The sequence below is a fragment of the Lynx canadensis genome, chromosome C1, assembly GCF_007474595.2.
Source record: "Lynx canadensis isolate LIC74 chromosome C1, mLynCan4.pri.v2, whole genome shotgun sequence".
NCBI lineage: Eukaryota > Metazoa > Chordata > Mammalia > Carnivora > Felidae > Lynx > Lynx canadensis.
Window position 1 is genome coordinate 177,476,281 of NC_044310.1, and position 27,789 is coordinate 177,504,069.

General features: G+C 42.2%; 1 protein-coding gene across 1 annotated transcript in view; it reads right to left on the minus strand.

Moving 5' to 3' along the window:
* STAT1 (signal transducer and activator of transcription 1) overlaps positions 1-21,157 on the minus strand; it is a 42,816-nt gene extending 21,659 nt beyond the window's left edge. The window contains exons 1-11 of the mRNA XM_030326008.2: positions 20,941-21,157; positions 20,486-20,637; positions 15,826-15,954; positions 14,314-14,458; positions 12,946-13,044; positions 7,088-7,177; positions 6,000-6,078; positions 4,827-4,918; positions 4,265-4,416; positions 1,899-2,057; positions 169-261 (exon numbers count right to left, since the gene is read on the minus strand). Of these exons, the coding sequence (XP_030181868.1) occupies positions 169-261; positions 1,899-2,057; positions 4,265-4,416; positions 4,827-4,918; positions 6,000-6,078; positions 7,088-7,177; positions 12,946-13,044; positions 14,314-14,458; positions 15,826-15,953 (1,037 nt within the window). The 5' untranslated portion in view covers position 15,954; positions 20,486-20,637; positions 20,941-21,157. The remainder of the gene's footprint in view (positions 1-168; positions 262-1,898; positions 2,058-4,264; positions 4,417-4,826; positions 4,919-5,999; positions 6,079-7,087; positions 7,178-12,945; positions 13,045-14,313; positions 14,459-15,825; positions 15,955-20,485; positions 20,638-20,940) is intronic.
* Between the last annotated feature and the right edge of the window lie 6,632 nt (positions 21,158-27,789).

Genomic DNA, 27,789 nt, shown 5'->3' on the forward strand with positions numbered 1-27,789 from the left:
CATTAGGTGTGGAGATTACCTAAATAAATACAACTTAAAAAAAGGAAAAAAAATGCCTACTGCAAAATTGCTTCCTCTAAAGCACTCTATATGACAGTGTTGTGAAGGAACTGAGGGGATGCAAACTTCATGGCAGAAGGCGCAATGATTCCATCTTTTCTCAATTACCTCAACTTCACGGTGAACTGGACCCCAGTCTTCAAGACTAGTGGCCTCTGAGGATGAGTTGGCATGCAAGGCTGTCTTTCCACCACAAATGAGCTGTAAGTTCCAAGCAGAGTGCAGATTAGCATTTCCATTAATGCTGAGGGAGTATGAATTATTTTCCCTAAACAGGAGAGGGGGTTAGAGGGCACAAGCTCAAACTCAGTTTGGAAGATTCGAACGAGTTGATAAATAAAGTGAGGTTTGCTAGTCAGCACAGAAATCCCCACACCAAATTTATACTCAAAAAGATTAGAGTAGTTGCAGTGAACTGTGATACCGTCAATAATGAAAACCTTGAGTTGGGTTATGTTCATTTATGAATTTGCATGAAGAACCAAATCTGCTAACCAGACTTACTGTGGTGATCACTTTGCAACATACACAAATATCAAATCATGATGTTGTACACTGGAACCTAATGTAATGTTGTATGTTAACTGCATCCCAATTTTAAAATAAAAATAAACAAAAAGAATAAATAAAAAGAAATTTTACTACAGTTGAAAATGTAAATAACTTTGTAACATATTGTAACATATTGCCTTACTATCATAATTTGAAATGGGTATTTTGGTATCCTTTGGAAAACTGTTCTTCTAGTAAAATTGTTTAGTAATACTTATTATCTATCTATTAAACATTTCCAAGCCTTAATTTTCATTAAAAAAAGTATCGGATTTGCATTCCAAAACCCTAGTAAATAAATATCCTTGATAATTTCAAAACAATAGCACTGAGGCATTCCTGTTTGGACATTAGCCACATGTCAAGTTAACATGAAGACTAAATTGCAATATGAACTCTATGCTTCTTTCTACTCAGTGCCATTTATTCATCTACTAAGCATATGTGGAACACCTGCCCCTGGGCAAGGCACCGTACAAGGTCCTTATGGGGGACAAAAAGATGACAAAGGCACATGTCTGTCTTCCAAGAACTTCCCAATTTATGTCACAGACAACAGAAATACATACACAATTACATAATAAATCCAGAATGGGACAAGAATGAAGACTGAACCAGGCAGATCTTGAAGGGAGGTAACATATTTGGGAACTCTGGAAAGATTTCATGATTAGATATAAGCTGAAATTTACAATTTTGAGACGAGGTTCAAGAGAGAGGTGGAGGAAATAGTTACGAGAGGCAAGGCAAAGCGACTGTATGTGGTGGGCACGAGGTCTGCCGAAACGAGGCATGTGCAGAAGCTCACCCTGGAGTGGCCAGCTGGGACTGTGGACATAGAGTACAAGTGTGTAGTAGGGGGCTCTACCTGGATGAGCAGGTGACAGAGAGACAGGCTGAAGTCTGCTCTGGAAAGCACAGGGTCACAGGGACTAGGGAGGCAGGGGCTGAGAAGGGAAGCACTTGGGAGGTGACCATGTATGAGTCTAGCAGAGAGGATCTGAGAGCTGGAGACAGGATGAGGCCTTGGTGTGGGAAGGAGGGGACACCAGGATAGACTTGACAGGTCTTGGCACACAGTGGCCCAAGGAGTAAAACTGACAAGTTATCAGTCTAGATAGCCACAAGAATGGGAAGCCAATGGCATAGACAGGAATTTGGAAAGAGGTGACTGCTCTAAAAATTTTTACATAACCTATTAAACACTTCTAAATGATCTGAATCACCATAACATTTTCCCGAGTAAAATAATTGCAGAAGATACAAACCAATCCCCCTCAAGTTACCTCTGAATGAGCTGTTGGAACAGGTTGAAGGTGCGGTCCCACAGCCCTTGTTTGTTTTTTGTGATAGGGTCGTGTTCATAGGTGTATTTCTGTTCCAGTTCCTCAAGCTTTTTAAGCTGCTGACGAACCTGCTGCAGACTCTCGGCAACTATGGTGAACCTGGGGAGGGAGAAGACACAAGGGTCTCAATCGCAGGCTGTCATAAAGCAGCCTGGATCACAGGGAATCACGGAGATCAACAAGAGGTTTTTACAGGCAACACACGATGTTATCTTCATGGCCACACACTGCAGGGAGAAACAGAGAACAAGGTTCATCTTGGTGTTCAAGGGCAGTTATTCAGGGAGAAGAAACCAACGGCACTGATTACAGCCCAGATCAAAGACCTCCCTACACTTCGAGACGGACCTGAGGAGATGGGGCGGGGTGGGGTGTGGCCCGCTGGGGATCTGTGATTTCCACTGACCTGTAAGATAATTGAGATTTAAAGGGAGAGGGTAAAGAGGAGGGCAGAGGCAGGGGACACAGCGAGGCAGACTCCATCAGAGGTGATGCAGGAGGCAGCAAGGAGCCCACATATAGGAATGGCAGGCCCTGGGGAAGGAGGAGAAGAGGGAACCAAGGTCATGGTTTCACTGAACTGAAAGGAGAAGGCAAAGCACTCAATCCAGACACTCAAAATATTAGCCAAGGAGGAAACCAGTGATTGCTTCAGTTTCCTCCTTGCCGACTGTAAAGTGCCTCTGAGCCAAGTCAGGTTGTGGGACTGTCACTTGACTAGCTGGAGTAATGACAAAAGAAAATCTTCTCCCAGCGAGATACATTTCCTTCACTTCACAGTTCCATTTCCCGAATGCTGTTCAAGGCACCCAGAGAGCAGCCCCTGACCATGAAAGAAGGTAGGCTAATGGTGGGTGGGCAAGTTCCAGGTGGATTCTAACCCAGGGCTTCCCCACTGTCACAAGAAAATGACAGTCTATGGACAAAACAGTGGAGGACACTGGAGGGCATCTGCGGCTCTGGAAGAGGCTCCCCGTGGCCTAAATGACCACAAGGAGGCTCCAGACAGCCCAGGGCCTCCCAGAGCACTAGGAGGACAGGGGGGTCAGTGCCCCTCAAGGCCCACGGAGGCACACAGGGCTAGGAAGCTCTGTGCTAACCAAAAAGAAATTTGGAATATGAGCAGGCAATCTATAGAATAAACATAAATGACTGAATATTAATTGCGAATTTTTTAAAAAGTAGCATCCAGAGAACCTCCCGAGATCTCTGGTCCTTGGGGCCCTGGGAATTGTTCCAGGCCACCATCCCCTCATCTCCTCTCTGATCCAGTCTCCCACCCATTCTGGTCTGTTGGCCCTCCCCCAAACGACACTAACATGTTCCCAGTCGCCCAACTGGCTTTTCTGTCTCTAGCCTTTCCTCCTGACTGCTGCCAGAGTGACCTTTCGAAGCAAAACAAAAATAAAACAGAGAAGTAAATCTCCACTTAAACAAAAAGCCTGCCTGGTTCACCAGCACCCACTGGACAAAGTCCCGTTCCTAGCACTGTGTGGGAGCCTCCACAACCAGGTTCCAGCATCTTGCCACCTCCGCTTTCTTCCTGTCCTCCCCGGCACCCCACTCTCCCATCATCCAATATGGGGTACTGCAGACCCCCATTCATGCCCAGCCGCTCCTCTTCTCTGTCTCAGTCCATGATGGTCTCCTCCCTGGTCTCCACGAAGTACTCGTCTTCACTCTCAAGAGTCTGTGCAAGACCACTTCCTTTCAGAAACCTGTCCTGCTGACTCCTTCCCTCATCTTCCACAGAACTCTGGACAGACCTTTGTTAGAGCACTGGTAACATTCTACTGCATGGAATGATTACATCTACCTCCCGCCTCCACACTGAGAGGACCAAGAACCATTCATCACGTGTCGCCAGATCCTAGCCCAGTGCCGGGCATATGGCGTTTAATAAGTGTTTACTCGATGATGAGCAAATCAATGGTCCACGACAAACTATGATCTCATGGAAGCCTGGAAAATGTCTCAGACTATTTTGTTTTTAAGAAAACATCAGGGCTCAAGTTGTTAAGTGTGTTTAAGTGACGGCGACGTCACCAATGTTTTGGCACAAATGATGCATCCCACGGTACACGTAGAGTAGGGAGAGGAGTGCTCCAAACCAAGCAGAACTTGGCTGAACTCGGCCACATGCATGACAAACGTGTGCTTTGCAAGTGAGTGCTTCCAGGGCAAGAAGAAGCTGGACTACATCAAACTCTAAACCAAAGTTTTGACAGGGTCCTTTCACTAACAACAACTCAAATGTGCGCTTCAGGAGTTCGTGGGGTTAGCCAGCCAGCTTTGGAGAATCTTACCAGTTTTGCAGCTGATCAAGACAAGCGTTGGGGGGTCCCCCAATACAGGCGCTCTGCTGTCTCTGCTTCCACTCCACCAGTTCATCATTAATCAGGGCTTTCTGGGTAAGTTCGGTGATGTTCAACAACTCTATTATTTTGTGAACTACTTCCTAAAGAGAGAGAAAGAAGTAAAGTGAAGTAAGTTCATCTTTAATCACTGAATTTAAAAACATTAATTTTTAGGGGCGTGTGGGTGGCTCAGTGAGTTAAGTGTCTGACTTCAGCTCAGGTCACAATCTCATGGTTTGTGAGTCTGAGCCCATAGCACAGAGCCTGCTTCAGAGCCTTTTTCCCCCCCCTCTCTGCCCCAGCCCTGCTCACTCACGCACACACACTCTCCCTCTCTCTCTCAAAAATAAATAAACAATAAAAACAGTTTTTAAAAGCAAAAGCAAATATCTCAACTGGGGCTCTAAGCCAAGTGGTTATAAAAATAATTCTTCATCTGTTATACACTTCATGTCCATTATTTCCAGCCTGTGACAGAAGCAACATGTTATTCTGGAAAGCGAATCACTACCTTTCTCTTACTGTCAAGCATTAAATACATCTTCTTGATTAACATCTGTTCTTGCTTCTGATCATTCTTTGCCACACCATTGGTTTCATGTTCTGTGAATTGGGAGAGAGAGCAGATAAATATAAATGTAAAAAAACCAAAACCAACTAAATCCAAGATTCACAAACACTTAGAAGAAATATAATCCAAATGCTATCTGGTGATAGATCAAAGTTTGGTCTTCAGTTTGTACTGAACAAAATAAGAAAAATGTCCTAAGAATAAAAACTGACAGGCTGAAACAAAGTACACTTGTTTTCAATGACCCATGGAAACTGGGAACAGTTACCGTCTGGTTCTTAAATCACTGCCAGATTACCTAAATGCATATAAGTGACAAAATTCAAAATCTCATATAAAAAATTTACACAAAGCATATCCGTAGCTTTGGAAGAGAAGTATTAGGAAGTAGTAGTTGAGGTTCCTTTCTCTCCTACTATTCCTCAAATCATCTCTCTACATTAACCTTGGTATCCTCCAAATGACAGCCAGGGTTACACCAGTACCTAACATATTTTACACAATGCATGCTTTTGGGTTCTTTTCAGTCAATGGCCTGCCATCATGAAAAACAAGCAACAAAATAGAGCAAAACCGCTTTAAAACATGAAGAGCAATGCTAAACTTCTCTGCAGAGTATACATGTGGAGCTGCAATGTTTGAAGGAGCTTCTGGCATTCGCACAGGGAAACCCCGCACACCTGTCAGTCTACGTCCATCAGCGGGCCAGGTACAAGAAGTACAGTGAATAACACATAACCAGGGGTTGTCAACTGGGGGTGGTACTCCCCCGACCCCCACCGCAGAACATTCGGCAAGGTATAGAGGCAGTTTTGGTGGTCACCACTGGGGATTAGAGAAATAGTTCTACTGCCATCTGGTGGGAAGAAGTCAGGGACGCTGCTAAACGTCTCCTGTGTAGGACAGCCCCTCACAACAAAAAAAAATTATCAGGTTCAAAATGTCAACAGTACAGAGGTTAAGACCCTGGCTTGAGTCATCAAGAAGCCAAGACTAGCAATTCAGAGTCATAAAGCGTTTGGCAAATGTGAAGACATACTTGTCTTCTTTATCTAGTGTAAACAGAAAAAAAAAAAGACAGCCAATGGGCACTGTTTCGATGTTAACTCTTACCTCTGTTCTGCAAGGTCTTGCATTTAAAGTCATATTCATCTTGTAAGTCTTCTAGTGTCTTGATTTCATGCTCTATACACTACAAACAAAAACATAAACAGGTTTTCACCCATCTGCTTCCAAAGACTTTAGGAAATAGACTGTTTCCATAGGACCCAGAAAACCATGGTAACAATCCAGCTCCCTCAAAGATGGATTCAACTTGCAAAATTCTAATCACATACATAATAATTTCGATGTCCTTAATAAGTATGTAAGAACTTTTTTTAGAAAGGAAAACATATGGCTATTTCCAGACTGGGCTTACTTGATTTCTACTTTAATGAAGTGTTTCCTTAGAAGGCTGCAGCATAAAGTTGCTTCAAAGAATCTGGAATTCGGAAAGGCACTGTCTGAAGCACAAAGTCAAATCCACACTGGGGTGACCAATATCCAGATGAGATCACACCTCTCAGCTGGAAGGCCTTTCCCACAGATACAGTCCTGGTGTAAAGCAAGACCCCTTGTCTCTTCCCCCGACTTAGCTCTCACCGTAGAGGGGGGTGAACACAGGCCACCAAGGGCACCAAAGCAGCTCTCTGCTTTCATATGAACTTACAGGTTTTATCTTAAAATTGTTGTGGATATTTTATTCTAATCAGAAATGTATCAGAATTTCTTTCAAGTGAAATGTTTTTGTTCCCTTTTCAAGTTTTAGAGTAAAACAGGTGCTTGAAAAAGATGAGCTATGTTCATGCTGGAGCTCTGTGTAATCCCAGGAACACCCCAGATTTGAGAAGCATAGACGTAAAAGGCTATTTAGAGCAGCAACATCTAGTTTATTGTGTGATGGGGCAAAGTCGACAGTTTCTGCACAATCTCGCAAGGAAGAAAGAGATAAGCTCAATGTTTGGAAGTTATAAAAGGGGCCATAAAAGTCTATCTGCTCATTGGTTTAACCAATTTGTTTACTTACGGTCTGGAACTTCAGCAAAACTTTTCTCTCAACTACTTGAAAAACAAATTAGTTACCACGTTCACACTCGAGTAATCGAAAGCTTTTTCCTTTACAAAAAGAGGCTAAATGTATATATTTACTCAATACTTACCATAACTTTATCCTTCACATTTCTGACTTTACTGTCAAGCTCCTTCTGTTTGTCTAACATCACAGTGCTCTGAATATTCCCCGACTGCGCCTGTAATGGGAGGTGCGTGGTTAACGAGTATCATTTCTTCTAGCATATTTACCCGCTGGTTACTCTCCAAAGTCAAGTCCATACCCTGTGCTCTTACCTACCTCCCAGACCTTCCAAAACCTCCTACAAGCTTCCCACATGGGTGTTGACAAGAAATAGCTCAGTTCTCAAGGACCTGGAAAATGCTGATAAACTATTAAAAAGGCTACAGAAAGACTAGGCTCAGTTCATGCCTAATATAAACAGAGTATTTCTGGAGTTTTCCATTAATTCACACAGTTGCATGGTACCACATGAGAAGTTTATTTCACGGTTTCTCAAATTCTGTAGACAAGATTATTCTTATTAACCCTGTACTTGTTTCAAAGCTTTGTGATTCATGGTGTGGTCCCCAGACCAGCAGTACCTTACCACCTGGGAGCTTGCTGGAAATGCAGACTCTCGGGTCCTAATCTGATTACTGAATCAGAAGCTCCACTGTGACAAGATCCCAGGTGATTCACAGGCCTATCAAAATTGAACAGCACTGCCATTGAAGGACTTCAACGAGTAGCGGCTACCCTAAAGCAATAATGACTGTCAACCCAGACACACTGATAGTATTTGGTCCCATCCTCGATAATCAGGACATGGACATAGCAGTGTCTACGTGTTCATTGCATAAGGTGTTCCATGACTCACATAGTATGACTTACAAGAGACTAAGTCAAGGTCAGGCAACGTCCTAGGCCCAAGTGGCAGAGTGGGAAACACGAGACTGTTCTCATATAGATGAGATTCTAGAAAGATGCTATTTTTGTTTAGAGTTAAAGCCCCTTCCCATGGCAAAAACTATGCCCATCAAACTTTCTTACATAGAGTCCTACACAGCACAGATTCTATGTGGGTATTTTTATATATTCAAATCTATCAGTATTTTCTTCTTTCATATCTGTATTTTCCCTATTGGAAAGCCCTTCTGGACTGACAGATTATAAAGGAGTTCACCCATTTTTAACCTAGACCGTGCATAGTTTCTTTTTTTCTTTTTTACTTTTAGATCTCTGATCCATATGAAGTTTATTCCTGTGTTTACTGTGAAGTATGGCTCCAATTTTAACTTTTTCCCACTTGGTTATCCGTTCATCTTAACAACATTTAGTGAGAAATTCGTATTTTCCCCAGAACCTTCAGTTGCCACTTTTATCACCCAAATTTTATGTACCTGGTTTCAACTCCTAGATTTTCTTTTCTTTCCCATGGGGCTTTTTCTTCATAAGCCTGAGTGCCTGAACAGTGTTTGATTACAGAGGGTTTGGAGTATATCTAATAGGGCTGGTCCCATCTCACTGCTGTACTTTTTTCATGCATTTCCTTGCTATTCTTGCAGGTTTATTTTCCTGATGACTTTCATAGCTTCAGAAAGCAACTCGGTATTTCTATTGGGATCACATTAAAATTATGAATAACTTAGGGAGGGCCGATATCTTTATGATGTTGCTTTTGATTCTTATGCTTCTAATGGTTTTCTCTTGCCTAACTGCATTGGTGAACACCACCAATGTAACGTTATCTAAATATTAGGGGAAACGGTGAACATCCTTGCCATGGTTCTGACTTACTACTGTTTTCCAAACCAAGTAAGTTACTGTTTATAGAACTGAGAGATGTATATTTTAATAGGCTAAAGAGATATCCATCAATTCCTATTTTACTTAATGTCTCTTATCAGGGTGTTGGATTTTGCCAGCCCTTTTCAGCAACTGTAGAGATAAGCACATGCTTTTTCTTCTTTGTCTCTGTTTACATAATGAGTTGCATTAATGAATTTCCCAGTCACAATAAACTCTGTAATTATTATAATCTGGAATAAATCTTACTTGGTCATATTATTTTCTTACTGTATTATTTAACTTTGATTACTAATATATTTTATTTAGGACTTTACATTGATATTCATAAGTGAAATTGGCCTATAATATTCTTTTTCGTTCCACCTCTATTAGGTTTCAGTAATCAAAGTTATTCTTTGTTTACAGAAATCTTTGGAAGGCTTCCTTCATTTTATATATTCTGGAATTGCAGAAGTTCAAAACATCTGAATTGTATCTATATAAAGCGTGTATTAAAAATGCCCTAAAATGACTGGTATCCCCAGGTGCCACATGTCACCAAGGAATAAATGGGGCTGCTCTGGCCATTCAGAATGAGGTATCATCATGAGCAGCTCCGTAAGCCTTCCTGTCTCTGCAGAGGAATTTCTGCTGGTGTCTGCTAGAAGTACGGCATGGATGCCGTTGTCTTGTGGGCTCTCCTAAGAGCCGGGCTTCTTCACCCAGAGGGGCTGGGCCGTTGGAGGATGCTGACTTCCTGCTCCTTTTTCCTACACTGTCAAAGGTTAGTTTAGTAAATGGGGAAATGATGGTTATAAGAAGGCAGCTGCACTCACAGCTACCCCATTCTCTTCCTGCTGTCACACTAGAAAATGCTTGGCAGAAAAAAATCTGGTGACTGTGGCAAAGCCCCAAGAAACCTCCTGCTTCAAACTTCAGCAGTCCGTCCCAGTTACTAACACACTCTGGTATTCTCTTTCTTATTCCTTGTTCTCCTGCCCCAATTCATCCTTCTACCCTACTCCCAAATATTAGGTGGCTGTTAAGTATTTTACTATCAAGTACTTAAAAAATACCAGCACTATAACTATGACAACCCTACACTTCTGAGTCTGATACTACTTCCAGGGTGAGTCTTTAACTTTTTAAGTTTCTGACAAACCAGGAAAATCAGGAAACCACAGTAACACCAAACATTAAAATTGGGTATGCAAGCGTTGAATCACTGTATTTTATACCTGAAACTAATATTACACTGTATGTTAACTAACTGGAATTTAAATAAAAACTTTTAAAAAATGTTAAAGTTGGAAGAGACCTTCGCGGTCCTTTACTCCTATTTTCTCATTGCACACCTGCACCTTATAGACTTTGTTTGGATGGTTTTAATTGGAACGGAGTTACTTGCACATCCCAGACCAAGGAAAAGTCTGCTTAGGGAGGCTTTCTCTTCAAATGAATGAGCAGATGTCCAAGTAAAAGGATCTGTGACAGGCACTCAATGGGTGTCAGAAGTCCTAGTCAGAATGCCATCCTACCCCACCTCACATATCCAACACCCGAAGACAGATCAAAAGACTTCTCTAATGAATAGGTTTTAGAGTCAGACAATTAATTCTAGGTTTAAATTCCAAACCTCATTAGCTCTGTGGCCATGAGCAAAGTGCCTGCCCTCTAAACCTTAGTTTTTTCATCTATAAAATGGGGATAAGAACACTTAATTTCAGTGACAGTTTTGAAAACATTTATTCAAATGAAATAATGTTTATATAAATAAGTAAGCATTCAGTATATGGTAACTCTATTATTACTGAAGATCACAAAGACAGAACAGCTACTTTATGTCTGTCTTTCCAACCTGAAAGAAAAGATCACTGCCCACTGTGGCAAACCCTATGGACCTTAATTTTGTCCATACATATACATACAACTTTTTCAACATTTTGCTGTTCTATAATGGCAGCAAACAAAACATTTGTAGTTTACTAAGAAATATCTACATATGATATCATATTCTCTTAAATGTACTTTCTAAAAGCTCTTCTATTAAATAATGATGGGAACAATATTCTCCTATCTCAACATTTCTAACAGAATTTTGTGCTCTTTAAATGCGGTGAACAGACTGAATTTTGCATGTTTTAAACATGCTGAACTTCTTGAATCCCTGGGTACCTATAAGTTTCCACACCTATCAGTCAATTCATGGACATTCCTATTTCATCTAGATTCTCTCCATACATCTGGTCCCAAATGGAGTTCCTTTGAATGAAATACAGACATCTTATCATCCCATACATACAGATGTCAGTATGAATAAAAGATATATTATCAAAATGTAATTACTTCAGTAAGGGGAGAAATGGCAAAGAACTGTTTCTCAGTTTCCCAGCCTGTAGTGGCTGGGTAACTTTGGTGGCTTTTCCCTTTCCCTGATGGCCTCAGACATCCACATCCTTCCCTCAAACTCCCAAAAGTCTTGCTTCTCTTGTTCTCAGCTGGACAATCAACTAAACCCCCTTAAAGGTGTTCACGGATACCTCATGTGTCTTCTGAAAGGCTTAAAAAGAACCTCTCCCCAGATTACCTACATTTTTAAAGGGGAGACAAAAGTTTGCAAGCTTTTAAGACCTAAAGCATACCCAAGATCTGGGAGAAGAGAAGTCAGTCCCCTTCTCTGCCTCCCAATGCCAATTGTGGGCCTCAGGGCTGAATGTGAGGTGAGAAATGCTTGAGTGCCAAAGTAGTGGAAACTGTTTTTCTGCCTGTCTCTGCTCTTGGTGGTCCTCCCAAGTTTATTTGAGACACGGGAGTGGCCAGCCCATCGCACAGTGGTGTTAAGACGAAAGTCACACACAATCAAAATTTCTTGCTTAAAATCTCCCAGGTGCAGAATGCCATGTTGAAGATGGGCATAGCTCCTGCAGAGACCAGGCAGCCAGTGCTGATATGCACTTTTGTCACTAGGACCGGTACCAGAGGAACTAGCTTGAGTTGAGAACAAATAAATATCTTTAAATGCTTAGTGCAGCAAGGTGCTTTCAATGTGACGAGGAGGCAGGAACTAAATGCCCAGGAAAGCAGCAGATTCACAAGCACTGGGGTCAAATGCCCAGAAAGTGAATGGAGAATGGCATTCACCACCACTACTTAAATTCTAATACTCTCGCATTCTCCACCGCCCCCCCCCCCCACCAACCACCCTGCCCCTCCACCCCAGCCTCACATTGGAAGGGTCTTAACCAGAACAACCCATCCGGTGGTTTCACAACTGTCTGCCTTCTGGGTTGTTCTCACCACTCCATCACTCACTCAAGAAAGGAATGAACAAATGCCATAGCAATTTAAAAAATCTGAACCCTGACTGATGGGAAAGTTTGTATTAGTATTAGCAAAACCATGATGAAAAGTCTTGGAACTAAAACAACTCTGACTCGTTTCCTGTTTGGATGTCTTATGTATTTAAGAGGTAACTCAGTCCTATTTAAAACAAAGCTCTTGATTCTCCCATCAACCTATTCTTCTCCAATACATACTATGTCCTATAAAAGTCCTACTCCAGTCCCTTCCTTCTTCCCTAACTCAATAAACAGTATCTCCAAGTGACTCAAGTCATAAACCATGAAGTCATCTTTTTTTCACTTTCCCTCACTCCCATATTTGATCCTTCACTGTAAGCCCCGTTGATACCATGTCCAAAGCATAATCTGTCCTTTTCTTCCCCCCTCTACTGACTGCACCTTTCCCGAGTACACTTCTGCCCTCTCTCCCTTGGACTGCTGCAAGAGCCCTCTGTCTGCCGGCTTCCGTCCCTGCCCCTTGTCTCAGAGAAGCTTCTGGACCCTGATTTAAAGAAACAACCCCATCCTCCAAATACTCCATTATTGTATCATAGTATCTTGCTTTGGTATCCTCATGGTAATTATTACTATCTGAAAGTGTTTTGTTTACATATTACCTCTCTCCCTCACCAGAATGACTTCTATTAGATATGGTGCTTTCTAAAAGCCTGGATCTATAAAATCTCTATATCTGGTTTTTCCCATTCTTTGGGGCCATAAAATCAGAGAACTATACAACATTGCCTTGAACAGGGTGTTGATAATATTTGTTGGATAAATGAATGAATTTTTACTTTACTATTATCTTTAGTGTTCAATTAGAAAAAAAAAGTACCTGATTGAATCTCTGGGCATTTTCCAGGATCTTCCTTTCTTCCTTCAGACAGTTATAGATAATCATAGACATCTGTATTGGGTCTTCCTGAAAATTATCCTAGATATCCGTTGTCAGAATAAAAACAAACTAAATTTCAGAATGTTTAAGCCATTGTATATTATAAATTGAATTCACTCCTATTCACTGAGAAGCCTCATCTTGTATTTATTAAATTCTATACAAGCCATTTTTGGTAAAGTCTAAATATTCTTTTTACAAATTACGACAAAAACTTCCAATCAGTGCAGATACGTAAATTATTTCTTGATTAAAAAATCAAGTATTTTCATACATGGTTCCTATATTTTTACTTTAATTTCTGTTGTTCTTGAGACCAATTATGTTCTGTTAGGATCTTGAGACCATGTAAATGGTACAGAAATTATCCATGGTATTTCTCAATTAATGTATCTACTGGTCTCTGCTTTGAATTAGATTAAAGATACTCTTTTCAGTTTTTGTATTTCCTTGTCAAAGCCAGTTTACAAAATACTGGCAATCACAGCTCTTTGTAACAGGCATGTTCAAGCCAAGTCTATAGGAGATTAAATTTCTACAAACTTAATCTGACTTCCCCCTGTCATTGGTATTATAAAATCATAGATACATTCACACAAAAAAGAAAAAGCTCCTAATTACCTAAGTTGAAGAGTTTGGTGACATGGTATGAAACAAGAAAATGCTAGCTTTCACCTCCATTGAAACAGAAAAGTTCCATTAATATAGAAATAAATATGGTAGCCAGGCTTAGGGGATACTGGGAGTACTTTTGAAAAAATCCTAAAACTTTGTAGCCCATTCTCTCCTGCCTGGGACTCTCTTCGACTTTCTCTTCCCTGGGAAGGTAATTCCTCCAAAAGCAAGGAAAGGTGGACTCCTAGTTCTAATTCACCAACTCAGTATCAGGCCTCAGGGTTATCAAACCTTTCTGAACTTATTCTTCATCTGTATACCAAGGACTCAGACTGGACTCATCACTAAATCTCCTTGGAGCTTTGACATGTTTCTATAGCCCACTGCTTTTAAAATGTAACCCTTTTTCTTGGGCTTAAATTTCAACAATTTCTAGCAAAACAAGGTTATAGCATCACATTTCTCTCAGAATTATTGATGCCTAACAGGTGATACACTTAAACCTGAAAATTCCTTACATGTTTACTAAATGAATTCGTATTTTACTTTGCTTATGCTATAAAATTATTAGCCATATAAAGGTAGTTTATTTACAGTCTCTGTAACTTTTAAAAATACCAACGAGTGCATGCTCAATAAACTGTTATATGAGCCTGGGAACATTTTGACTGAAACACAAAATCCAGGTCATACCTGAAGATTACGCTTGCTTTTCCTTATGTTATGCTGCAACAAAAAATTATTTTCCAAAGAAAAGCGACTGTACTGATCATCCAGCTGTGATAGGAGGTCATGAAAACGGATGGTGGCAAATGAAACATCATTAGCAGCATGCTCCCTAGGAGATTTGAAATTTATACATTTCATTTTAGAAACTACTTTAAACGTACAAAATAAACACTACTTTCCTTATTAAAATTATTTAAAAAAACAAATTTTAAGTGTGTTCTCAGGTTTTGCTCCTTCTTTTAAGACTGATGTTGCTTTCAGAACAGCAGTTTGTACAATTTTTCTTTTTTTTTAATTTTCTTAATGTTTATTTTGAGAGAGAGAGAGCATGTGCATGTGTGCACAAGTGAGGGGGTGCATACAGAGGGAGACAGAAGATCTGAAGCGGGCTCTGCACTGAGCAGAGAGCTTCATGCAGGGCTTGAACTCATGAACTGTGAGATCATGACCTAAGCTGAAGTCAGATGCATAACTGACTGAACCACTCAGGCACCTCTAATTTTTCTTTTCTTTCTTTTCTTTCTTTCTTTCTTTCTTTCTTTCTTTCTTTCTTTCTTTCTTCTTCCTTCCTTCCTTCCTTCCTTCCTTCCTTCCTTCCTTCCTTCCTTCTTCTTCTTTTTCTTCTTTCTTTCTTTCTTTTCTTTTCTTTTCTTTTCTTTTCTTTTCTTTTCTTTTCTTTCTTTTTTTGAGGGAGAGAGACAAAGCATGAGCAGGGAGAGAGAGAAATCATGAGCAGGGAGAGGGGCAAAGGAAGAAAGACTCTCAACGATGCTCCAAGCCCAGTGTGGAGCCTGATGCGGGGCTCAATCTCACCATCAATCTCACACCATGAGAGCAAGACCTGAGCAGAAGTCAAGAGTCAGACACTTAACCAAATGAGTCACCCAGGCACCCATATACAATATATTATGCACAATTAGCTTGAAAAATTCTAGAACTCTAGATTGTGCACAAAACTCTTAATGCTAATCTCTGGAGGAAAAAAGACAAAAGGGGCCTTCACTCCATATTGTGAATACTTTTAAAACATTTAAAATTTTTGCAATCAACAGATGGTAAAATTAAAAAAAAAACCCACGTATCAGTTTTTAGGGATATCCCCCTAATTTTATTACTTTCTTCATATGTCTAATCAATGTTCTACCATAATTGGGCTATAATTATTTCTTTTAACTTCTTCTTTCTATAGCTTGGATCCTAATGTGCAAAATAATTGGTTTCAGCATTATCTAACTCGTCCAAAGCACTTAAGAGTATGCATCATAATTAAATGGACAAAACAGCATAAAAGTACTTAATGACTAATGAATTTAGCTTTGTAGAGACACATGCCATTTTTCAAACCAATACATTTTTCTGCAACAGATAGTCCCAAAGGTCACAGTGTGATTCATCTTTTAGTCAATGTCTTTCCAAGTCACTTAATCAACAAATTATTTTAAAAGCATAGAAAAACTTCAAGTGGGCTTTTCTTACCAGTCTTGCTTTTCTAGCCACTGTGCTAGGTACTGTCTGATTTCCATGGGAAAACTGTCATCATAGAGCTGGTGAACCTGTTCCAGGAATTTGGAGTCAAGCTGTTGAAGCTCATACCACTGAGACATCCTATAAGGGAACAGAACACAGGTTGTGAATGGAAGACCATAGTTCCAAAGAAAGCACATCTAGCGTTATGCTTTCGTAAATATATATATTTTTTAAGTTTATTTATTTATTTTGAGAGAGACAGAGACAGTGTGAGTGGGGGAGGATCAGAAAGAGAGGGAGACAGAGACAATCCCAAGCAGGCTCTGCACCCCCGGTACAGAGCCCAACATGGGGCCCGAACTCATGAAACCATGAGACCATGACCTGAGCCAAAACCAAGAGTCAGACGCTCAACCGACTGAGCCACCCAGGTACCTCTGCTTCTTTAAATATCTTAACCCAAAACATAATTTGTCTCTGAGATATATTATTTAAATGGTGCTTATATTCTGAAACCTGTTTTTTACTGAGGTTTAGGAGTTCATATTTTTTTTCTTCTCCAGAAAACACATCTTCAGGCCTTTGCTCAAATGTCAACATAAAAGGGAAACCTTTTCTGGACACCTTTTTTAAACTGACATCACCTCTCACTTCGTAGAATACTATCCCTCTGCCCTGATGCATTTTTCTCCATAGCACTTACCACCATCTAACCTACCATATGCATACATATTTTTTTTAATGTTTATTTGAGAGAGAAAGAGAGAGCATGCATATGTGTGAGCAAGCGGGAGAGGGGTAGAGAGAGATGGAAAGGAAAGGGAAAGAGAATCCCAAGCAGGCTCTGCACTCTCAGTGCAGAGTGCAACCCCAGGGCTCAGTCTCACAAACCGTGAGATCATGACCTGAGCTCAAATCAAGAGTCAGATGCTTAACCGACAGAGCCACCCAGGTGCCCCTATTGTCTTTTTTATTTTGATTACTGTCTGTTTTCCCCACACAAAGGGAAGAAATTGGAAGGTGGGTGGATTGTTCACCACTATATCTCCAGAATAGTGCTGGGTATATAATATGCCTTCAAAATGAATCTGCACTTTTATCAAATAAAACATGGAAAACATTATTTAATTACATTTGCTTTAGGACAAATCATAAGAACTTTCCACAAGCTGTCCTCTTAAAAATACAGTACATTTATAATTTAACTCAAAGAGTTTTAAACTGGTATTTTATATTTTGTGATTCATATGGTAAAATGAATTATTTTTGTCTTCTACCTTTTAAAAAAGATATATTTTCTTTTTGGCCTACTACAAACAATAAAACTGGCACAACTCTTAATCTCAGTAATAATTTTTATTTTTATTTATTTTTTATTGTTTTTAATCAAAGGGCTTTATCCCTATGCTTTTTTTAAAATTAATTTTTAAAAATATTTATTTATATTGAGAGAGAGACACAGATTGTAAGTGTGGGACAGGCAGAGACAGAGGGAGACACAGAATCTGAAGCAGGCCTCAGGCTCCGAGCTGTCAGCACAGAGCCTGACACGGGGCTCAAACTCACAAACTGCGAGATCATGACCTGAGCAAAAGTCAGACCGTTAACCACTGAGCTACCCAGGCGCCGCTCAGTAATAATTTTTAAAGACTGAAACAACATTGTGAAATATAATTTCAAACGATAAAGTAATACTACCTATTTGGATAACTGTGAGTCAGTTTTTGCACAGCAGTTCTAAGGAAATGAAAACAAAAACCTGATTTAAGGAAGTCCTCACATCTATGAGGAAAACAAAGAGCCTCTCATTACCACAGCGTAATTTAGGATTAGTGCACAGCTGGCAATATGCAGAGTGGGTATATATGAATCTTGTCTTCCCAGGCCTCTGAGGAAGGGTCTGGATTTTTAAGCAGGGTATGGAAGAGTCACGAGTCCTGGCTGGCCAGCACACAAGTGCAGGCATGAAGTCATGTCTACTCCACGAATTTCCTTCCAAAGAAAAGTAAGGATATGGTGGGACTATAAAGCTAGTTACCTTCACAAATCCCAGTAGAAATGGACACAAACCCACCCTTTTGGCACACCTGCTATAGGAATTTGATTTTTCACTTCAAATTAATTTTACCTGAGTGAGAGATTCCAAATCTGTGGCTCTCTCCCATCCTGCAAGGTGTTTAATAAGTATCTGCCTAAAGTAAATAGGCTGGCCAGAGCGTCAGCCAGAGGGGGTACAGCACCTCTTATTACATGCATGACCTCAGGAAACTCACTTCCCTATCAACGGTGTGGTTGTTAAGACTGGATGAACTCATACAGACACAGCACTTGGCATGGAACAGGCAATTAACAAATTCATGTTAACAAATCTAGAAGCCATATCATCTTCTCACAAAATCTGTAACCAACGCAAGGAGTGACAAGATCATCCCCCAGGTACCTGGCTCAAATTCCAATGTTAGGCTGACTCCCCCTCTATAGTCTCAAGACCTTGGGTTGATTTCTGTGGCCTAGAAAGGGTTGTTTGGCTAGGGTCAGCCCACAGTGATCCCTGCAGTCTCCGAAGGCCTGCAACCCACACAATGGCTAAAATATGGTATATTATGTGAACTATTCACTTTGGGTTGGGCTGGGCCCTGTTAGGCCATCCAACCTGGCTAATCACTGTGGGGGGGGGGGGGGTGGAGGGGGGACTGAGGCAGGAGGCAGATACCTGGGTTTTCAGAGGGATAAGTTTAGCCCAGTCCCCAAACACCCCTACCCCAAGCTGTCAAGCTGTGCAGTGGGCAGGAGCTAGGCTACCAGGGTGTGGGACATAGCCCATGCCTCTTCTGGGGTGTTGTTCCCTTCCAGTGTTCTGTGAGGAACCTCCTGTCTAGGAGCTTGTTCTTTGAAGGGTGCTGGACCCAAAGTGGCCACAGTCAAGTGCTCCCAGCCCATTGGCCTGATTATAGGGTCTTCACTTGGACAAAGGGGAACCATGCCCCACCTTCTTTCCCATCTCTTTGGATTTGTCACCATTTTGCACTCTCAATTTTTTTAATGTTTATTTTATTTTTGAGAGCGCAAGCAGGAGAGGGGCAGAGAGGGAAACACAGCATCTGAAGCAGGCTCCAGGCTCTGAGTTGTCAGCACACAGTCCAACGCGGGTCTCGAACTCACAAACTGTGAGATCATGACCTGAGCTGAAGTTGGACGCTTAACTGACTGAGCCACCCAGATGCCCCACCATTTTGCACTCTTAACATCTGCCAATAAAGATTGTCTATGCTAAAACAAAACAAAACAAAACATTCCAACATTATCTTTCAATCCAGCCTCCTGCTGTACACATAGACCACATCCCTGTCTTGCTCAAAACTTCTAGTTTGCCCATTCCTAGGCTGATTTGCACCCTTACCCTATTTTCATCCATTAACAGAGCAAATCATTCACCAAATTCTCTACAGTGTTTTGGCTATGCCCACCATTTTTGCTTTGCTCCAGCTGTCACTCACCCTTGAAAACAGCCTCCCCACAAAGTTCTGCCTCTCTAAATCCTACCGGCATTCAAAGGTAGATATGGTGCCCCCTCTTCCTAAAGCTAAGACTCATCCAGAGACAGCTTTCTTTGACTTGTGCCTCACTGCATTCTGTACCCTCTATTAGACCATCAGTTCCTTATTAACCTCTATGATTTCTCCCCTGCATGATGTAAGTTTCAGAGTTGCTGGGACCATGTCTTCTTACTCTCTTTTTGTTTAAGCATTCTCTGTACATTGGACAGTGTCCTGCACACAGTATGTACTAAGTTTGAATTAAAATCTGGTATATTTCATAGTGAATTAGAATGTAAAGGGCCAACCATATTATACTTCACCAAGTTTGAGTTCTGCATCCTCATTAAGCAGCGGTCGCATACTGGATTGTGCTGGAGGCTCATCTTATTTCTGTCCCATAAAAACCTCTCCAACTTAAACAATATCCAATGCAGTCAATCATATATATGTGCACATATATATATACACACACACACATACACACAAACTCTTCAGTATTAGACACAATTTTTTCAAAGACTAATATGGGGGTTTGCAGGAACTTTTATATTCCTGAAAGACATTAAGTTCCTTCATCTTTTTAAAAAATATTTTTTTAAGTTTATTTATTTTTGAGAGCGAGATCGAGACAGAGTGCGAGCAGGGGAGGGACAGAGAAGAGAGGGAGACACAGAATCTGAAGCATGCGCTAGGCTCTGAGCTGTCAGCACAGAGCCCAACGCAGGGCCCGAACTCACAAACCAGGAGACTGTGACCTAAGCTGAAGTCCAAAACTTAACTAACGCTTAACCGATTAAGCCTCCGGCGTCCCTACATTCCTTCATCTTCAAACACAGATGCAGGGGTGCCTGGGTGCCTCAGTCCCTTGGGCGACTGACTTGGGCTCAGGTCTGATCTCACCGTTAGTGAGTTGGAGCTTGCGTCGGGCTCTGTGCTGACAGCTCAGAGCCTGGAGCCTGCTTCAGATTCTGTGTTTCCCTCTCCCTCTGATCCTCTCCCACTCCCACTCCCACTCTGTGTGTGTTAGTCTCTCTCCCAAAAATAAACATTAAAAAAAATTAAACATAGAATCAGAATTAAATTTCCAAAATTATGCACTCATTCATTCACTTCCATGAACAATTACTGACCTGTCACCTGTGTCCCAGCAAGGGGCTAAGGATCCAACCCAAACAGCAGCTATTCACGTCAGGTGCCAAGACTGTTGGGTTTGCATGCACAGGATGTGAGCGTCTAACCTAGACAGCTCCCCAAGGATGGCACGCGGCAAATGAAAACTTTTCTGTGAAAAGAAGAAAAGATGACTGTCGTGGAAGGGGGCGGGAAGGAGGAAAAGGTGGAGGTAAACGGGGAAATGTAGTGTTTTATGTGGGAAAATTCTATTTCAGAAGACATCTTTACTGCCAGAGCACGACTGCCAGGAACAATCGAGTTGTCACCAAGAACACCTGTGATATTGGGTACGCATTCTTTCCGGGATGACGGATTCACCTGCAAAGCCCGTCCTCTCCGTCCGGCTACCAGGCCCCGACAGGGCGGTCCTGGCATATCACACCCCGGCACCCGGAACCTCATGCCTACTCACTCTGAGCGCTGGGTCGGGCAGCAGTGGGCGGAGGCGCAGCAGTGCTGCCTTTCCCGGGCACCCGGGTCACCTCTACTGGGTCTGGGGTCTAACGGGCGTCGTCCCGGGTCCAGCGGAGCCACTCCGCAGACTCCGTGCAGGAAAACGAAAGTACCAGCTGGGAGAAAAGACTGCACCCGGCGCCCCGCCTTCTTCCGCTTCCGCCAATCACCGAGAGGCTGCTGCAATCCGCCAATCGGACGTGGCTGTTCCGCGGGCGGGCTCTCTCCCCTCCGGAGCCGCCGCTCTGCCAGCCCGCGAGGTCCTTCCCTAGTCTTTGAGCGGAGCCCCGCGGTGGGGATTGGTTGACGTGAAGCTTCCCCTGTGTGTTGCAACTCGGCCGACTGCCGGTTACCTCTAAACATTTTAGAGAACAAGTAAAAGGAAGTCTGTATTTGCAGAGGCGCAAACTTGAACCCAAGACAAAGGACACAGGTGGGGACGTTGTCTATCTAGAAGCAAAGTTTAGCAGCTGACCTGCGTGTTGTTGAACCCAGGGGGGCGCTTTTTCTGTCCTCACCTTACTGGACCACTCAGAAACAGTTGGCGCCTCCATTTCTCAGCATTTCCTCCATGGCCATGCAACGACATCCTGCTTGTTTCTTCCCACCTCTCAGGCACACTTCTTCATCTCTGCTTCACTCCACTGCCAAACCGTTCAGTGTTAAATGTTGTCAGGGTCCAGATGTTGGTTAGCTTTACCTACATTTCTCACACTGTCAGTGATGATCTCACCCACAACTTCAATTTCCCTCTAGATGTGAAGGGCTTCTACATGTGGATTTTGTCCACACCTCTCCTGTAAGTTTCACGCATGTGTATAGTCTTCCCTGGACTTAACACATGGATGTCTGGTAAACTGTGCAAACTAGTTCTATTCAGAACCAATTCATCATCTTTCTCTTCAAAACTGCCACCCCCCCCCCTTTTTTTTTTACCTAGAGTTAGCATGTGTCAGAGAGCTAGGAGTCATCTTTGATATTGCCTTCTTCTAGGAGTCATCTTTGATATTGACCCACCACACCTGGTCCTCGAGCCTTGCTGATTCTTCCTGTTAAACATTCCTCAAGTCTCATCGACTTCCTTACAACTCTTATACCATCTGCACTTTTTTCTCATTTGGATTATTGCGGTAGATTCCCAAACGGCTGCTTCACTTAAGCTCTTAATTCCACCCTTTTTTAAAAGTTCATTTTTTTTTTTTAGTAATCTCTATACCCAGCCTGGGGCTTGAACTCAGGACATTGAGATCAAGAGTCACATGCCCTACCACCTGAGCCAGCCAGGCACCCTGCTCTTAATTCCCTTTTAACCCATTCTTCTAGAACAGTTTGAGTGATTTTCTTTTGGATTTCAAAGCAGAGCATGTTTGCCAACTTGAAAAATCCCATGATGACTTCTTTTTAACGTCTATTTATTTTGAGAAGGAGAAAGTGCATACGTGCATGTGTGCCTGCACCTATGAGGTGGAGGGAGGAGCAGAGAGAGAGGGAGAGGGAGAAAGAATCTTAAACAGGTTCCACACCCAGCACAGAGCCCAATGCAGGGCTCAATCTCATGAACCATGAGACTATGACCTGAGCCAAAATCAAGAGTCAGACGCTGAACCCACTGAGCGACCCAGGTACCCCTTATAAATTCAAAATTCTTAATAGAGCGTACAAAGCCCTGGTTCCACTATCACTTTCTCTAACCCCATCTTGTGCCACTCTTTCCTTTCCATACTTCAGCATTTTTGTTTTTCAAATATGCCAAGCTCTTTCCCCAAACTCAGGACCTTCTCACCAGCAGTTCTCCATTTGGAAAGTTACTTGGGGCAACATCCCCTTCCCCCATCCTCTTTTCTGGCTAACTCATCTTTTATGTCCTAGCTAAAAACTCAGCTTAAATGGCACTCCCCCAGGTAGGCATCCCTGAGTCCAGCCTAGATTAGATCTTGGAAGGTATGCCCATATGATAAATTGACTCCTTGAAGCAGAGGGAACTGGAATAATAAGGCAACTTGAGGTAGGAAAAGGATCTAAATAATTTTCCAGGGATGTGTTTATACATGTGTCTATTATTTTTCTCTTCCCACATCTATATACTTCTTCTTGTCACATATTCACTGACCTGTGATAACAATGACCCTTGTTACCAAAGTAGCTGCCTTCTGTAAAAAGAGATGCCAGTCCACTGTAAAAAGGCTTTCCCCTCCTACTCACCTGTAGAAGGGCCCAGACCACGTTTGAGTAAATGTGACTCTAGGAAGTCAGCACTTATTATCAAGTTCTGTGGGTGTCTCCTTCCCTGTGCCTTTATCCTCCTTTGTTTTACCATCATTGACCATACTCTGTAGCTCTCATCACTTCAGCACTGGAATGTTACCATAAGTACCAGGTACACCACCTTCTTCCCATCCCTTTCTTCTCCACTATATTTGCCAAATTAAGTTCTCTAAAACTTTAACCACACTGATACCCTTAATCCATGCTCAAAGGCCTTGACGACTCTTACTGCATTTATGATAAACACAAACTTTGTCTACTAGTCTGGATCTTCCACAGAATGTCCTCACTTTTCTTTCCAGTCTTGTCCCCCACTGTCCCATTTACCCAACTAAACTCTATTCCCTGTCTCCCCCCCCATCCAAGGTTTTAATTTTCCTGTTTCTGTCCCTTTGCCCATATCATTGACGAGTACTGCACAAAGTAAATGGCATGTCCTGCCCCTTAGTCACTTTACTTATGAAATCTTTACCCAACTTTTAAAACTAAGCCAAAATCCTGTATTCTCCTTCTGGAACCACCTCAGCCTGTGCTGATTAATCTTGTCTCTGAAATAACCTGATATATAAGTGTCTCTATTTATGTTGACAATCACCACACACTCCCTATATAATGGTTTTGGAAGTGTCCAAGTCTTATTCCCTCTAAGATTCTAAGTTCCTGGAGGGCAAACTATATGTATTTTGTAAGTGTGATTATTTAATATGCCGACTGATGAAAAAGCAGCCAAATAAACCAAACCAACCAACCAAACAGACAAACAAAAACTAGAGAGTCAGAAATACAAGACCCAAATGTGTGATGGCCCCCTTAGAACAGTCAGTTTAGGAAACTCTATTTCTATATCAACAGTGTCAACTTTGCAAAAGACACAAATCTGGAAAAAAAAAAAAAAGCTAATACCATGTTCGGTAGATTGCCTTATTTTCATTTTTTTTTTCTTTCCCTTCCCACTCCTTGCCTCAGTTCACTTTGGCCTTGACATGCTGAGTAGTGGAATATAAGCAGATGTGAGGCACACTCCAACCAACCTGAGACTTTGAATGGTCCATGTGATTGACTTGTCCTTATATGCTCCTTCTCTGCTCTAGGAGATGGCAGGCTCAAGCAGCCACTGCTCCTCCGGGTTGAGTCCTAGAAGAAACGCTTCGTGGAGCCCCCTCACCCACCCCCAAATGTACCAGAACTGGTCTAGCCTAACCACATACCCATGAGTAAGACGTGTTTGTTTGTTGTCATTGTTGTAAGCCCCTGAGATTCCCCCTCCCCCCACTGAAATAACTGACTAATTCACAGATGACAGAATCAAAAGTCTAAATTATCTTGGGGTAGAATGTTGCTGTGCTGAAACCAGCTGGATAAAACTTGAAACAGTAAATGCAAAGACCTGTATTTGAGTTAAAAAAAAAAAAAAAAGGCAACAAATGACAGGGTACTCTTTGCTGCCAGTGCCCAGCTTCTGAATACCTTTCCATGTTGTATCTGGTAAGTCACAGCAATCAATCAGAAATGGCAGGTAAGATAAAACTTATTATTTGCCATCCCTCAACTGGCATTTATTTAAAGGGCAAAGATGTGAGGAGTCCAGATGCCAGATTTTATTATTTATTATTTTTTTATTTTTAAATGTTTGAGATTGAGAGAAAGAGACAAAGCGTGAAGAGGGGACGGGTAGAGAGATAGGAAGACACAGAATCTGAAGTAGGCTCCAGGCTCTGAGCTGTCAGCACAGAGCCCAACACAGGGCTCGAACCCCCAAACCAAGATCATGACCTGAGCCAAAGTGCGACGCTTAACCGACTGAGCCATCCAGGAGCCCCTAGATGCCACATTTTATGATGAGTTATTGAAAGCACTGTAGTAACTCATAAATTCCCATGATGATACAGTGGAAAGATTCTTAGAAACCATCCCAAACCTCCTATTTGAAGCAAATTTATTTTTGCTTGGGGAAGTCATCAAGACAGTATCATTCCTCTTCTTTTTTTTCTAATTTTTTAAAAAGCTTATTTATTTATTTTGAGACAGAGAGAGAGAGAGAAAATGAATGAGCAGGGGAGGGGCCGAGAGAGAGGGAGAGAAAAAATCCCAAGCAGATTCTGCACAGAGCTCAATGCAGGCCTCGAAGTCACAGACTGTGAGTCCATGACCTGAGCCAAAACCAAGAGTCAGACATGTAACCAACTGAGTCACCCAGGTACCCCTATCATTCCTATTCTTCATTCATCCCTTCTTGTATTTCCAGTCGCTCAGTTCTATTTATTTAATTATATCTACAATAACTAGTAATATAAAAATACAGTGCAGCCTACAAACCAAGGCAAAAAGATATTATCAGTTATATAATTCTCATTAGAATTAATTAGGAAGGATGTTTTGGTAGATTGTTTTCAATAATGGCCACATGATCCTCTTCCTCTTATGCACTCATTTGCAATGTGACTCTGTAGCTGCTTCCAGCAAGAGGCAGGGATGATTCTCCCACCCCTCATATCTGGGCTGACTTGTGACTTGCTTTGCCCAATATTGCACAGCAGATGTGACATTGTGCCATTCTGAGCCTGGGCTTCTGGGGCCTCACAATACTCCATTCCACAAACCCTGCCCTGCCTCCAAGGCAAGTCAGCCTAGCCTGCTGCAGCACAAAAGCCCACGCAGAACACCACTGAGTCTGCAGCTGTCAGGGCTTAGGCCTCAGGCAAGTGAGACAGCAAGATCAGAGATCTGACCCAGATGAGCAGAACTGCCCAGTCTACCAAAGACTCACAGGCAATGATAAATGGTTGTTGTTTTATTCCCCTCTGAGTTTTGGGGATAGTTTGGTTTGTTACGTAGCAATAGATCATGGATACAGATCTTATGGGGGAAAGCAAAGCATCCTACTACCGAATTAGAAAGTGGAATTTCTCGGGTGGTGCAGGACCATTGTCCTGCAATGAAAAACTTACTCCCTCTGTGTTTTGTCTTTATGGTCTTGGCCTGTCTCAAAATGGCAACTATAAATCTGATGAAAAAAATCTATAGTCCATATTGCATTTTAGGCATATTTTTCCAATTTTGTAGTGATGTTGGTAACTGAGCAATCTAATTGTAGGAATTACACTTCATCAGTAGGAATTACACTTCATCGGTATAAGCCATATTTGTTAATCTGTTAATATAACAGGATTAAAATAAAGGATTTCTAAACTTTTTTTAAAGTTTAGTTTTAAGACGGGGGGGAGGGGCAGAGAGAAGGAGACAGAGGATCAGAAGTGGGCTCCACACTGTCAGCTCAGAGACAGATGCAGGGCTCTGTGGGGCTAGAATTCATGAACCATGGATCATGACCTGAGCTGAAATCAGATACTTAATGGGCTGAACCACCCGGGTGCCCTCAAAATAAAAGATTTCTAAAATTCCCAGTAATTCTCTGGATTTTTGATACTCATATGCTAGAATATGAAAGTTATGCTTTCAAAGATGATTTAGTTACACTGGAAAATACCCACGTATAAAATAAAATTAAAATGCAGTATAGAGGGACGCCTGGGTGGCTAGGTGTCCGACCTAGGCTCGGGTCATGATCTCACCGTTCAGAGTTAGATCCCTCCATTGGCTCTGTACTGACAGCTCAGAGCCTGGATGGAGCCTTTTTCGGATTCTGTGTCTCCCTCTCTGTCTCTGCTCCGCCTCCACTCGTGCTCTATCTCTCTCTCAAAAATAAATAAACATAAAAAAAATTTTTTTTAATGCAGGATAGAAAACGTAGAAGGTATTATCCTATTGCTATAAGAACATATAGAAATGTAAACACATGGAAATAGGGAAAAAAGGAGAGAAGGAAGGAGGGAAAATATTTGAAAGTGTTTAAGTTTCTGGGTGGTGGGTTACTATATAATTTTTTCTTTTTTTCCCCCTACAAATGACTATAGTGAGCATTCATCATGCAGACACCGTCGTGAACAGCTTTTGAAGTCCTGTGCTTTCTGGAGAGCAGCCCATGCCTGCCCAGGATGCGGTACACTGGGAGGTGCAGGTAGTCCGGCTCTTTGAAATGTTTCCAAAACAGCCGGCCCGGCGCGCGGCGGGAGGGACTCGGCTGCTCAGAAGAGCCGCCCCACGTGCTTTCGGGGAAACGGCCCGGGAGCGAGAAGGAGCAGAATTGGGAGGAAACCGAAAAGCGAAAGTCTAGAGACGCAGGGAGTAGTGCGCAGGCGCGGCCCGGGGTTTTCCCACAGTCTGGTCGCCTGGTCAGCGGTTCCTTCCCACAGCCTCCCGGAGGAAGGAGGCGGGATCCGCACGCTAGTGCCAGCACCAGCCCTGCCACTTGCCCTACGCCATTCCGGTCGGCAAAGTCCTTACAGTAGTGGTCCTGGACTAGATGAAAGGCCGAGGCGGGGGGGAGGGGGGGTGCCCGTTAACTTGGGAAGGAAGGAGGGGAATGTGTTCTAACTCCCGAAGGTGCTGGAAACCTTATTCTTCCCACTTGCATCTTTTCATTCTTCCCTTGGCCTGGAGACGACCGGTTTTCCTCCCTGTCTTCTTTCTACACAGTCTGCAC